Here is a 15553-nt window from a genome sequence, read left to right as displayed (position 1 = left end):
TGCTTGCATAAAACTCCAGCGTCCATGACGTCTGCATGAAATGATGATTCACATGAAAATGCTCACTGTGCCTTTTATTTTCTATCGTTCCATGTTTGTTCATGTTTTGTCTCCATGGTTTTGTATCCCAGTCATGTGCAGCAGAGAGATGTCTCTCATACACACCAGTTGTTTTCTTCTCTTCCTGCTTGCAACATGACAAAAAGTGTGACAAAAAGATTCTTTGACCGAACTACATGTACATACATATATCTCAAACAAGTTTCAAGTTTCATCTATCACTTGATCATAACAAAGAAAACTAACAAAGCAAACACCTTCCACCCTGCCCACCCCCCACCCCCGAGTACTGCACACTTCTCCCACTGATGGATGGTTATATATATATATATACACACACACAAATGTGTATATATATATATATATATATATATATATATATATATACACATATATACACACACACAAATGTGTGTATATAAATACACACATATATATACACATACACAAATGTGTGTATATATATATATATATACGTGTGTATGTGTGAGTGTTTTTTTGTTTTCTTCTTTTTTCTATTTCTCTCTCTCTCAATAGGTCAAAATATAAATGTATAGCAATAACAAAAAGCTGTCAGTTGTTTTGCCCCACTGTAGCAATGCATGTCATTATGTTATGTTGTATCACTTTCTTTGTCTTTGTTTCACCAAACAAAAAATTATTTAAAAACCGTCTGTCTTATCATACTGAAATGAATAAGTGACACCCAATGAAGTATGAACAGAACCATGTGTGTTTCACTGGTCTGTTTCTGGACTAAATCTGCCCTCAGCTTCGGTGCATCCTCATCTCTCTACATCGAAATCATAAAAATGAATGAAAATTGAAAAATTACTTAAAAATATATTTGACATACAGCAAGTGTAGAGTTGTTTCTCGTTAAAGTTAGTTAGTTGAGACGTTTTGATGGTTTTCTATTTTCTGATTTGCATGACAGACTGCAAGAACACGTCTATTTACAGATACAAAGAAAGAAGAGCTTAACAGAAAACAGCAAATCATTCTGCTAGATGAACGGTAAAAACAGCAATGGAAGACAGAGTTTCCATGTGAAGTTTTCACATTTACATTTACATTTATTCATTTGGCGCAAAGCAATTTACAAATGAGACACAATCCAAGTATACCAAGGACAAGTCTTTAAGAAAAAGTGCCTCAATACTCAGCCTCACAGTCTCCCTGAATTGTGCCACGAGGCTTGCAGGTGCATGAAATAACAAATAAGTGCCTAGCAATTGACACTCTTTCATTAATACTTTTTTTCCTTTGTATAAAGTGCCACTGAGAGAGTGAGAGAAGGAGAGAGAGAGAGTGAGAGAGAGCGAGAGAGAGAAAGAGAGAGAGAAAGGACATGTTGGGTGAGTATTTACTCTCAGAGGAGGTTTTCAGGCAATTTTTGATAACCACAAGCGAGGGACCTTACAGGAGAAGAGCTTGGATTGAGACGCCCTGCCTTGCCGTTAAATAGTCAGTATTCAGATGCAGATTGTGGAAAACAAGAAGGCTCATACACCTGAATAAGGGAACTCTGGAAGGTTGGTGCTGTGCCACAAGCTCTTACGTAGGCAACCATTAGTGACTTGAACTTCACATGAATGCAAGCAGCAACAGAGAGCCAGTGCAGAGTGAGTCACATTCATTTCATTTCCAATTTTCAAAATACTATTTCATGATCTCCATCCATCATTTTGATAAAATATACTTTCGGAACATGTAATTACAAACTGACTATAGGTTGTTAAAGATTTTAATTTTGGCTCAAATTATCCTCACGGATCAATCGACAGATCATTGCACAGTGAATTAAATGTTGCCTAACAAATGAAACCAATGAAACAGAAGGTGTTCTATATGATGCTGTAATACAGATGCAAGCCTGTATTGTGTTTTCTGTAAAGAGTAAGAAGCAGGAATAGATTAGAAACTGGCTGTTCCAGGAATAGAGACAAGTGTTTCAATCTCAAACAGTAATAAATTTAAATAAAAATACGGAGCAACAGTGTCGACCGAGTGATTTGAAAACACAAGAAGAAGGTGAGGAAGTGCAAGTGAAGCGAGGATGGTATTTACACACAGCAGCAAACGTAGACACCATAATAAGCAAACAGAATAAATTAATTCACATCGTTGAGTGCCGAGCCAATATTCAGACTACATGATGAATTCAGAAGGCTGTGTCATTAATCATTTATATTGTCATGAGATAGCGGATTGGACTGTGACATGGTGTGAAGCCGTGCTGATATTTCTCAACTTGAAACTTCTGAGCTCACAACCCCAGAGGAGTGCCATCGGGACTGTCAGTGGGTTAGCTCTGACGTGTAACAGAAACAACTCCAAGCCTTCTGTTTGGAACAGGTGCTTCACCTCAACTACATTAATAAGACACGACAAAGTCACTGCATCTAATATGATCTGCTGTTAAATGTGGTCAATTAAGATCACTAAATAATATTGGGAAAATCTACAAAAATGACTAAAAGCAGACAATCTGTTAGCTAAGAGTTAACATCAGTCCTGAATGTTCAGTTACTCCGGAAGTTGTTTATATATTACATTTATATCTAGAAGATCTTATTGAATCATTGTCCTCCTTTATATTAATTAACAAGACAAAGAGTCTACAGTCGTCATGCTAACGGGACTGTTGAGGCTGTACTTTGGCTTTGCTTTGAGCTAAATGCTAAGATCAGAATGCTCACAATCACAGTGTTAACATACTGACATTTAGCATGTTATGTTTACCATGTTCACCATCTTGGCTGACCATGTTACCATGCTGGCATTCAGCTAGTACAGCTGTGGATGATGCAAATGTCATTTTTGTTGCGGGTATTTGATCATAAACCAAGGTATTGAAAATTTTTAACCAGACGAGGAACAACAGGAAAAGAAAGGGGATCTGCAGACTTGTTAAGATTCTTCAGTCTGAAAGCCGTTAATGGTTAGACTCGTGAGTCACATGGCTATATGATAATTGCCAAATTTGTTGCATAAGACTCTACTGTAGATCCTCACTTTTCTGATGATCTTATATTGTGGACGATCTTACTTTGGCATATGATCTACTTTTCAAATGAACTGTACAGATCGTGTCATTAAAAGGTACTATATTTAGATATTTCATTTTAAAAGTTGAATCGCTGCTAACCGGCCCATTGTTAACTGTTAAACAGATAGAACGCTAACTGCAGCTGGTGACGGCTGTCCTTGTTCTGCTCTGCAGCCTCAGTGAGCTTTGTATAGCGCCACATCTACAAGTTCTCCAGCTGCAGTCCAAGACAATGTAGTTACAGTCTGGCCACGGGAAGAGAGACCGCCTGCAGACTGGGAACCACAAGGCAGGACGAGCTGGGGCAGTGACCGAACTTTCTAATTAAAATCCAAACAAATTCTCCGTATGAACTAAGAAAGACACAAATTACAACTTCCAGTCAGGACTTTCACAATAAAATCAAAGCATAAGATTCAGATCATGATTCAGATCATGGCTTGCAATTCTACCCAAAAAAAAATTGTCTATATGATCTTTATGACCCGATCGCCCACCGCCAGTTGACCATACTAGACTGGAGAATAGTATCAAAGTGAATGAACTAATATGAATTGTTTGATCTTTCTCAAAAAAATAGCCCATTTTTCTTCCACATTACATCCAGAGAGTTACTGTCCACCTTTTGTTCTTGCTATTCAAACATTTGGAGTCCGTACAGGCAATATTGGATGAAGGCCTTAAAAAAAAAATCTTTCTTTGCTTCTACTTAAATTTCAGAGTGAGGAACGCTTGACCGATCGAGCGAGGAATGCTCTGCCGATTGAAATTACTACCAAAGCCCCTGGAGCATTGATCTCAATTTCTGCAGGTTTGGGTAAACAGCACCTTATACGCCTACAAATCAAGTAATTAACACTTAAAACAGAACTGAGCCTCAGCAGGATCAAGGCCGGATGGTGCATTTAATATGAGCCCTATGACGAATTCAAACGGAGATATTGTGGAATAGAAGCGAGGAGAAGAGAAGGAGAAATGATCATTTGAACTCTGTCTGGTCTCAGGGTGGCGAGGAGGTGCCCTCTGAATCACTAATGAGACAAGTAGACACAGTGTGACATTGACACCCTCCTTCTAAGTACGAATCTCCTGCTTTCCTTTTCGCTGTTTTGCCTCCACTTTGTAATCTTTTCAGCCTCCACTTGTTTTCTTCTGGTATTTTGCTGTGTCCTGTTTTATTTATACATCTCTGATCTGTTTTCTTCTCTTGTACTGTGCTCTGTCTCATACTGTTCTTTACTGTTCAGTTGTATTGTCCTCAATTAAACAAGGGGAACAAGTCACTGTACTGACAACCCATTCTCTGTGTACGGCTGCGCCCGAGGCACTTTCTCAGCAGAGGATCCTTTAGGAATAAGAACACAGCTAAAGGTACAGGCGGATGAATATTCAACAGGCAAAAGCAGACAGGCAGACAGACAGAAAAATGTAGATTTTAATAGACAACCAGACACCTGTGTGTTGGAGTCCATCCACCCACAGGCCAGAGGAAGTGCAGTACAGTACTGCTGTAGAAGTTAGTAGCTATAGTCCTGACCTACGACTCCTCATGAGACTTTCTGACCTTTTGGTGAAGGAAGGAAGTTTGACTATAGTTCTTAATATGGTCAGTCCATTACTGGCTTTAAGCTATTTATAAAAATTCATCATTAAAGGAACATACAAATGAAAGTTAATAGTCTGATTTAAGAAGGCTCTTGCAGTCTTCCAAAAAACAATCAGCACTGGCAAAGCTGTTGTTTTACATTGGCTTCAGAAAATATTTAGACGCCTCCACTTTTTGCTTAATTTATTGTGTTGTAGATTTAATTGTAAATGAATAAAACTGCCATTTTTTGCCCATCAATGTACACTCGATAACATAAGAGCAAAATAAACATTTCTTTGCAAAAGTATCCAGACACCTTTGCTGTCACACAAATTGTGATCAGGTGCAGGTATCATTGCGATGTGTCAAGAACTTGATTGGAGTCAAACTGAGTTGACTGGACATATGTTTCGAAAGGCGCAGACCTTTGAATATAAGGTCTCACAATTCACACAAGACACAAGCCATGAAGTCCAAGGAACTCTCTGCAGAGCTCTAAAATAAAGCAGAGATGGAGAACCTGCCAGAGGGACAATCATGTCAGCAGCTCTCCATCAATCAGGCATTTATGGTGGAGTGGCCAGACTGAGGCCACTTTTGAGTAAAAAGCATATGACAGGAATTTGCCAAACAGCTTTTAAAGGACTCTGCAAGCATGAGGAAAAAGCTTCTCTGGTCTGTTCAGATAAAAACTGAACCTTTTAGGCTGAACTCCAAAGACTATGTCTTGAGAACACCAGGCATCACTAATTACAATTACAATACCATCCCAGTGATGAGACATTGTGGCAGAATTATGCTATGGGGGAGCAGCAGGGACAAGGAGACTGGTCAGAACTGAGGCGATGATGAATGCTGCCATATACAGAGAGATGCTTAAGGGAAACCTTTGCAAGATCCAATTCATCCAGCCTGAGACTTGGGCGACACCTTTCAGCAACACTGGAGTGGCTTCGGGACAAAGTCTCTGACTGTGCTTGAGTGTCCCAGCCAAAGGCCAGACTTAAACCCCATAGAGAATCTGTGGAGAGACGTGACGATGGCAGTTCAGAGATGCTTCCCATCCAGTCAGATGGAGCTTGAGAGGATCTGCCACAAACAATGGGATAGACCGCTCAAATCCAGGTGTGCAAAGCTTTCAGAGACTTACCCAAGAAGACTTGCAGCTGTAACTGCTGCCAAAGGGGCTTCTAAAAAGTACAGATTCAAGGATCTGAATACTTTTGGAATGAGACATGTCCGTTTTTTGATTTTTAATCAATTTTCAAAAATCTCTTAACATATGTTTTTACATTATCAGAGCTCAGAGAACTCAAACTGATTACTGCTAATTGTCCAACTTACATGTCAGTGCAAAAATGTTCTACGCCTGGACTGTGGACAGTGTGAATGGTTCTGACAATTAAAAAAAAACTCTTGAAAAGGCATAAAAACACCAACTGAAGCCCATGTTAAACCTTAGCTCATTGTTTACGTGTCGCAAATGTGTGGAAAAACAAAGTGATATGGCTGTACTGAAAGATGTTGGTAAAGTGGAGATGCCTAAGCTAATAGGAGCCACATACAGTAATTATTACATCTAAATCAAACTGGTGTACGATGGTACTCTGAGTGTGCTAACATTGTCCCGGGGGTCTAACTCACTAATAAGTACAACACGCCTCTAGGGATCAAATAACGCACTAATTATTAAAGAAACATCTATTCTGGCACATTATCCTCACACTGCATGTGTGTGTGTGTGTGTGTGTGTGTGTGTGAGAGAAAGAGCGAGAGACAGAAAGAGCAAGATATACAGAGCTCTAAGATTTTCAGGTCTAGATTTCAGGTCTGTATCGGACTCATTTTTTATTCTTTTGTGGTTATCAGTTATTGAATAGAAATAACTTGGCCATTTGTCAACTTTGGTAACTACATAGTAAAGCCACCTGCTTGCTGGCTGATCTAACCTACAGTAGTAAATTCACTATGATATGCATTCCATTATAACAGGAATCGTTTCAACAAATGTTTGTAATGAGTTTTTCAGTTCTATTTTTGTGTGTTTGTGTTTGTCTGTATTTCTGTGTTTTTGTTTTTTAAAAATAGTTTATCCAAGAACACGTTTAGTATGTAATGTGTGAATTGGGATACAATATTTTTTTTACTAGTTTCATGTCTTTCTCTCAGTAATCTCCAAGATGCTTTTTAGATAAGATAAACCTAAAGAAATTCACTTGTTACTGCAGCATAGCAAAGCTGCAGTAACTAGCTGCCACTTTACCGGCGCCATGACCATTTCATTCATTTTGAAGTGATTTAGTGGGGCCTGTGGTATGTGGTGTGGTAAGGTGGTTTTGACACGTCGCTATGATGGGAATTGGGTTGAAAAAATTATAAATTGAAAGATCAATCTCAGGATTTTATGAATCAATATCGGATTTTTCAAATGAAGTTCAAATTGAATCGGAGTATTTATTTTTTTCATCCTGGCCCTGATGTACAATATGTATATGTATGTTGATGCGCACAGCTGCACAGTACATAAGTAAAAAAAAAAAAAAGACAGTAAAAACATTTGATCACACGTGTAAGAGGCTAATTGCCCCGATGTGTTGTTTTTGCCAGAGATTGCATTTCCCAAATTGCCATGTGTTTTCATGGAAATGGTTGTAATGGATAAAATACGGAGAACAGACTGCATGTTGACAAATACTGAAATTTGCATTTAAAGTGTTGTTCAGTGTGTGTCAGTTCCTCTTTTACACTGTGCTTCTTTAGCATCTTTTTTCAAGATGCTATCACAAATTCAACACACACACACACACACACACACGAAGTAGATGTAATAATTTACCCAGTAAGGCCATGAAGCAGATACAGATTGCGAAGAGGGAGCTGAAGCTCAGGCCCACATCCTCCCTGTAGATGGCCAGTGGCGTCTCGCAGTGGCGCCCTCTGTAGCCCTCCGGGCAGTGGCAGGTGAATTTGGAGGGTGACTGTGCCACGCAGGTTCCCCGGTGACAGGGCCGTGTGGCGCAGAGAGTGTAGACACAGGACTTTCTGGAGCCGTTCACACGGATCATGTGGCCAGGAGGACATCTGCAAAGAAGGGTTGGACAGGGACAAACAGGGAGACGAACAAGAGAGTCATAAATTACATGTAGATTAAGATCACTTGGATGCACATGGCACCAGATTTGATTAGATCAATGTGTAATAATCCCTCTGAGGGACTTTGTCATTACAGAAGCAGTTACAGATGCATCAAAGAGAACAATAGCATGTACATGAAAATAGAGGAACAAGGGGGATAAAGCAAATCATATTGGACAGCTGCAGCATTAGGAGATACAGTGAGGATGAGCACGGACATACAGGATAAAGGAATGTGTGATTTAACAATGTTTATAACCATTTCCCACAGCGAAAAACATCAATTACTGTCCTTTAATCAATGGTCTCACGCAGATGTACACCTCAGTAGAGAATGAATCGGAGGGGATGAAAACGCTGACTGTGGTAGTGGCAGTAACTAGGATGATTTTATGCAGACAGGGGCACATTTTCTGCCTCACTTCAGAAAGCACCACTATAATTAAAAGCTCATTTGGGTGTAACAGCTCAAACAAACATTTTATGAGCCCATTAATTCAGTATTCCATTCAGTGTGTATAGAGCAGCTCCAGGCTGTACATTTCGATGACATCAGAGATGAGTCTTGCCTCTGGTCTCCGGAGATTTGTTCATGCTTATAAATATTGACTCAACTTAACTATGAAATAGCAACATTAAATTGAAAATGGCACAGTAATTTATCTCATAATTGTTCATCTTTCACCATAGAACTAATCCAGACAAGAGACGCAAAGGTTAACTTACTGCATCTCCTGCAAAAACTATCTTGCTAATTGTGCGTTCATATTTCAAAGGTTTGGGATGTTGGGACGGGTGGCTGAGCAGCTAACTTCCCGTCTGTATGCCTTGTCTCATGTTAGTCCATCTTAGGCATTTTTAATTTGCGACCATAATCTTCCCCTCACCTTTGGTGTCACCTGAGTAGCTGGGGCTTTTGTTTTAATTATTATGTCTGAGCTTTCATTCCATTTTCTTTTAATTGACCTGCTCTTAAACCACATGTCCACAGTCTGGTCCCATGTCCATATTTGATTGTTCATTGTTTATGCAGATTAACCGTTGGCTTCATCCACATTTCCTCTCAAATGTCACGCTGATCATTTTTGGCATTAATCACAAAACATAAACTGTAAACCGCCGTAGCTTGTGAGCAGGCAGCGAAGCAAAACAGTAGGTTACACTGAAGTCCAACAACACTGTGCAGAACAGTGTTGACTCAACCGAGCGGACTTGATGTCGAAAACAACACATGTAAATTACTCGCTGCTAGGCTTTGTGGCCACTCACGGAGAAACAATAAATATAAAACGAGGTGACGCTTTTGGACCACTCTTTGATAAAGGCTGAGATAGACAATGCAAGATTCAGAAAATATATCGTATCTATACATATATTACTATATAGTAATATATATCTACTGTACAGCATAGTTAGGAAAAAAAGATCAGCAAGAAATGTAAAATAAACTATAGGTTATTTGTAGTTAAGAGGCTAAACCTTGATCAAACACTGGCACGGTCCATTAGCGCTGTATTTTACCCTTTTGTCCCCACTCTGGAGCAGCGGCACAAGCTATAATCACAACACCAACATATTATCGCCATATAAAGCTGTTACGGTAAATGTGTCAGGAAACAGTGGCCTGTCTGCGGTACACATGAAGCAGACACATTAGCATTCAGTTGGAGTTTTGTATCTGGCCAACCTGCCAACAAACATAAGTCCGGTCTCATTTTCTCTAATTTTAACTCCTCCACCAACTCCTGAGAAAAATGTCTGGCTCTTTAGCTGCTAAATGCTCCACTATGTTCAACAGCTAATGGCTAGGTTTGTGTGATGCTGTCAGTTCTGGTCAGGCAGCGTACAGTGGGTTTATCACAAGTTTTTCTTTGTGTGAAAAAACAGCTCTCTGCTGCTGCTGGTAATGGGGTTGATGAATGTGGTGGGACTGAAAGTGGTGCGCCAGAAGAAGAGAACACACTGTAAAATAGTAACATTTCTTTCCCTCTATCTACAGCAGGACTGATTTTATGGATTTACTGATTGCTTTTACAGCAGCTTTTCAGTACATTCGTTCCTATGAGAGCCGTCTTCTAGTGATTAGAACTGAGACTAAATGTCGTTTCACTTAAGAGACAATACAAAGTGGAATCAGGATCATTCTTTAAAATCACTGTTCATAATTACTGTTCTTAGTGCAGTTGTAAATGCCAACTATCTTGATAATGTGAGGAAAAACACACACCTACTGTAACAGTTTGAAGCACATTTTAAAAGGTAATTAGCTGTGGGTGGAATTTTAATGCGATAACAAAAGCTCAGCGATCAGTATTTATTATGCCCGGCTGGAGTCTGAGTAGGTGTTGAATACAGGACACCTGTCACTGAACTAGTCAACAATGCTTCTCTTCTCTGCTCCTTCTTATCGTTGCCTGTCATTAGCCATCACTGGAATAAGAGCCGTGACGAGTGTCTTATCGAAACCAAGGTGAGCACGCACGCACACTGGCAGTAATTAGCGACAGGTGTTGTGTGTTGTGGGAGTTTCTAAAGGCTGATTGCAAATTTCATTTTAACCAAATTTCATAGACAAGTACCACCACCAACAATAATAATAACTAGTAATAATAAAATGTCACACAAGTTGTGCTTTTATACACTAATTTTCAACATGATTTTTTCTTTTTTTCTTCAAAGCAATCTAGTTGATGATTTGTCACTAGAAGATTTTATCAGATATATACAGTGGCTTCAGGAAGTATTCAGACTTCTTCATTTTCTGCACACTCTCTTGTGTTATCCATTTAATTTTAGAAAGAAAGAAAAGCTTGACAGATCTGGTGTGCCCTGTTATGGTTTGCTAAACTATGACTTGACAATCGTTGCTATCATTTATTATTATAATTGATAATAATTATTATTTATTATTAATATTATTAATATTATACTTACAACAAAAATCTGTGACAAATCAGTGTTTGTGTGTTTTTTGAGCCTCAGGTAGAAGAATTATTCACACTATGTATGTCATTATTAGACTTTTTGACTGTGTCTCCTTAGAATGATCAAACACTTACTGCTCTTAAATCATTTTCCAAGGTCCAGGTCAAGTATGTAAAGTGGACAAAGTGAACAAGTAAGTGGGGTGAGGATGGAGGGGGAGACTGTGAGTGTGTATGTATGTGTGTTTATATGTGAGTGAGTGGTAGGTGTGTGTGTCAGTGGCACAGGGGTTAAAAAAACTGAGCAGGAGTGTGCAAGATAAGAGCCATACAAACCAAGAAACGGAGACGCAGAGTGCGAGAGTGAGAGCCATTGTTAAAAAAAAATAAAAAATAAAAAAATAGGTTGGTGGTTAGATGATGTGGGTGAGTGGATCAGAGGAGTAGAAAAATGGGAGGGGTAAATTAAAATCTAGGAGGCTGCAGAGACTGAATGGAGGCTGATGTTTTTCCCGTGGCAGAAAAACTGCTGAGATTAGTGTATGTGGCTAAGAGCACTCCGTGTTTGATTCAGTGTGTGCCACAGGAGAAGGCTGTTTCTTTGCACGACATTTCCCATTTCCCGCTGACAAACAAACCCTCATACAGAAAGTCATTTTAGTAGTGCATGCGAAATGTTGATCAAGCAAAAATGCGAATCCCATCAGGGTCAAAGGGCTGGGAAAATAATTTATTTTCACCTCCTACATTTTTAGCTGTTTAGCTAAGTGACGGAGCAGGTGGGGGTTCACTGCCTTATTCTTTTTATCTTTTAAAGGGAGACGTGGCTGCTGCTAAACACACTGGCTCTTATGGGGTTTTAACTTTTGAAAATCCCCCTGAGGCCACATTTAGACTCACAAAATATCAAAAAAAGGGTCAAAAGTTGATCCTGGATCCAACTTCTGCTGCGGTATACTTTCATGTCAGCCAGAAAAAGCACTGCATTAGCCAATCTCGTTTACCTCACAAATACTGAGGCAGAGAAGAAAGAAGAAAAGTTCCTGCTGTAGTTACGACCTGCCAGAGTTGTACAATCCCCCGTCTAAGAGAATAACCTGCTGCCTGTCTCATTATGTTTGATAAGCCTTAAAATTGGACACCCTCAGTATTTCATCATCTCACCAATAACGCGCAGCAGCAAACACACACCACAGCACAGCCTCTAACAACTAATGCCTACCACACTCTAGAGGACTTAGAAAAGACTTTTAAAAGATTAAAGTCTGACATCCTCTCACATCTAAAGACAGTGTGTCATAAGTTTTAGACTGGATATCTTGCAGGGTCACTATTTGCCAGACTAGATCCCTTTGAGATTATTTCCCATCATGCTCCTGGTGGACATTTACAGGAAGAAAAACAGTTTTTTTCCAGACTTTTTTGCTATTTGTAAATCTACATTATTATTATAATTATTACCATAACTATTATATGAAGTTAGTAACTCAACACTATTATTATTATAAAGAGAAGGTGTAGACCTGGAAAGTACCTTGAGATAACGTATGTTGTGAATTGGCGCTGTACGAATAAAAATTTACTTGAACACTATAATTATCATGATCTATGTGTTGGACTTTGTACTTATGATTCCCTGTTTTATTTTGAAATTATTTTCCTTGTCGCCTATTACCCTTGCCTCCCGTATGTATTTAATACCAGCCTTTCACCTAACCGCTCACATTCTTTCTCCTCCCTTAAGTCGCGTCCATGCTCACTATCAACTCAGTCTGCTGCTTCCTTTTTGCTGCTGCAGAAGTCGACAGTGTTCATGTCATTGAACGTCACTATTTGCATGAGTCAAGTCTAAAAACTCATGATACTCCCAAACATGTTTGATTTTATCTGAACGTCAAGATGAAAAATTGACTGACTTGAGACAGCTCTGACAATCACATTTGAAATTTGTCTGTGACAGTGAAATTGCTTGAAAAGTCATTTGGTGTAAGGCCGGTATTAGCATCCCTGGTATACACCCAAGTTTCTAATGTCCACTTGAACTATTTGGTGCTTTTTGAGTTTATCTGGACAGTTCTGCCAAAATCTGGCAGCCTGTTGCACCTGCAGATGTGCAGTTATGCAGCAACCGGTCAAAATGAAGGTGTGACGTCATATGATGCACTGACTGACTTTGAAGCTGCTCCACAGTATTTCTCCTCCGTCAGCTCGGGAGCGGTGGAACAGCGCTGATGCGAGTTCACATGACACCCTGCCCATGACTAAGAGGTTAAATGAGTTTACTTGCTCATTTGTTTTTCAAAGAGACGATATCAAATTCAAAAGAAGACAAAATGAAAACATGATTTGTGATAACCTTCAGCCAGTCTGGCACTTGGAGATTGTCTGGTAGTCAAGTCGCCTCACATTTTTGTCATTTCAGCCTCTGGGTTTCAATAAAGAAACCGAGCGGCGAGGCACTATAAAAACAAATTCGTTTAGGCTTTGTATATACACTTACATATAAAACCCTGAAAAACACAGCTAACCAGACAATCTAGAGGAAAAAAGGTAGACTAAGATGAGAAAGAAAGTCGTTACGTTGAGAAAGTCAAATCTCTTTTATCTAGACTGATTGTCCTTAAACCTTGGAAAGGGGAGAGTAAGAGTCTTCTGAGCTGCTGACATGATCAGTAATCACCACAAAATCTTTAAAGGTACACACAAGTGGTTTACTGCTGATTTACTTCTATACAGCTGAGGGACTTGTAAAGACAGGATAAAAAATATTAATCCAAACTGATGCAGCAGAGGTTGAGATATTCTGACTTTTACTCCCTAGACTCGACTCTAAAAATGCTGGATCCTACACTTCCCATGATGCAACTCTGTAGCAAAATTGAGTTAGACCTTAGTAAATGCCCACAGCTTTAAAAAAAAAAACTCCACATCCCCAGTTTTTTATTGAAGGCTTCTGTCAGAAGTTTGTTGTTGCCAAGCCAAAACCTAGACTTCAGAGTGATCCCACCACAGCCAAAAAATTATTATACCACTGTTTTCAGAGGCTTAGAGTCACTTCTCATGACAAGTAAACTGATCCCTGTGTAAAATCTGTGGTTTCAGAAATGCAATACATAACGTTGCTGGTTTCATCTATCAGCTGTCTGTCAGCAGTAATGTGACTTAGAGCTTCATCCAGACATGATAGGAAAGCACTGTGTGCTGGCAAGAGGGAGCAGAGAGTGAGTGAAAGACAGCGAAAAGAGAGAGAGAGAGAGAAAGCACTTCAAATTTATTTTCGGGGCTGTGCTGTACTCATTTTTCACTCACTTGACATTTTTATGTTTTTTTTATCAGAGGGGAGTTAAAAAATGTTATGACAGCAAGGATGAAGATGTTTTTTTTTTGTTCTTTTACAGGCTAAATCAGTGACAGATTTTGACATTTCCAGTTGAAGCTTTAATTAATGACCATTGTCATGAGCGCATGGTCCCACCATGGTCCTCTGCTTCTCACACTGAACCCACTAATATATTGTCAAATCAGTTTTATCATTTGATGTTTTTGGAGAGCTGCTGTCTGTTTTATGATACCCAGCAGTGAACAAGAATCGAATGACAGAACATTCAGTTGGGACTCTTCTAAACATTTATTTGTTCATAAATACAGTTGACATGAAAGAGACGGTTGGACCACGTATGGTCAAATCCTGAGTTTACAACTATGATGTCATCTGACAAAATCAATAAATAAATACGTAAATTGTGTGCTGTGATTTTAGCTGTATGTAGTAAAATGATCACTCAGAGATAAAGTTACAGAATATCTTTCTTATTTTATCTCTAACACAGAGCACAGCCTCCATCTGGGATCCACAACAGTTTTCAAATACTGTATCTCCTCATAAAGTGACCAAGGATTTTATTTACCTCAATTCAAAGGACTTTTATTAGAGGCAGTTCTTTCTTTCTAACTCGCTCTGTTTGATATGTGTGACTGGTCATAGTGATAGTACAAAGCCTCAATTTCAGTAGCTCCCGTTTACTGTTAAAGTTACTTGTCTCACTTCCTCCCTCTCTCCTGCTCTCTCTCTGCTCGGTATGTCTCATGTTTAGTTATTCCCCTGCCTCCTTTAGTAATAATGATATATGTAATGAAAGTAGATTATTTGCCGTAATGGAGGTGAGGCTCAGTGAATTGGAAGAGCGCCTCCACTTCCCTGCAGCTCGTAAGCAGCCGGAAAAAAACCAGAGCGACTGGGTAACTGCCTGCAACGGGAGGTGTAGCCCTAAGCCCCCGGTTGGCATCCATACACAGTCCAGCCGTATACCAGGTTTATACCCAGTCTCTAAAGTCTCTAAATCTAGCGACAATACACTAAGTTGGAAACGCTGCGGGCTGTAAACGCTAATAGAGACTGTTAGCGCCAATTCACTCTGGAAGAGCAATGGCCAATGGGGAAACTCCAACTCAGTCACATGGCATTCGGCTGACCAATGGTAGAAAGGTAGAATGGTAAATGGACTTGCACTAATATAGCGCTTTTGTAGTCTTACTGACCACTCAAAGTGCTATATACTTGCCACATTGACCCTTTAACTCACACATTCAGATCTCACACTCATACACTGATGGAATAGCCAGTGAAATATCACTATCAATAAATTGTGATTATAAGGCTGGCCCCCACTGTTGCAGGCCAGCCAAAAATGATTTAAGACATAATACAAACATTGCCATCACATTTTTGGCAACTTGAGTGTGTTGTTGCCACTCAAGTTTCTTGGTGAAAAGTTTCTATCATTATAACCTGGG

The 15553-nt window shown here is 39.4% G+C and overlaps 1 protein-coding gene across 1 annotated transcript in view; it reads right to left on the bottom strand.

Annotated features, from left to right (window-relative positions):
- The window catches only part of LOC111219349 (neural-cadherin-like), a 319768-nt gene that overhangs the window by 20210 nt on the left and 284005 nt on the right, over positions 1–15553 (bottom strand). Inside the window, exon 35 of the mRNA XM_022741986.1 lies at positions 7537–7781. Within this exon, the coding sequence (XP_022597707.1) occupies positions 7537–7781 (245 nt within the window). The remainder of the gene's footprint in view (positions 1–7536; positions 7782–15553) is intronic.

This window comes from Seriola dumerili, unplaced genomic scaffold (assembly GCF_002260705.1).
Source record: "Seriola dumerili isolate Sdu_G_001 unplaced genomic scaffold, Sdu_1.0 BDQW01000003.1, whole genome shotgun sequence".
Taxonomy (NCBI): Eukaryota; Metazoa; Chordata; class Actinopteri; order Carangiformes; family Carangidae; genus Seriola; species Seriola dumerili.
This window is presented reverse-complemented; position numbering and strand designations above follow the sequence as displayed.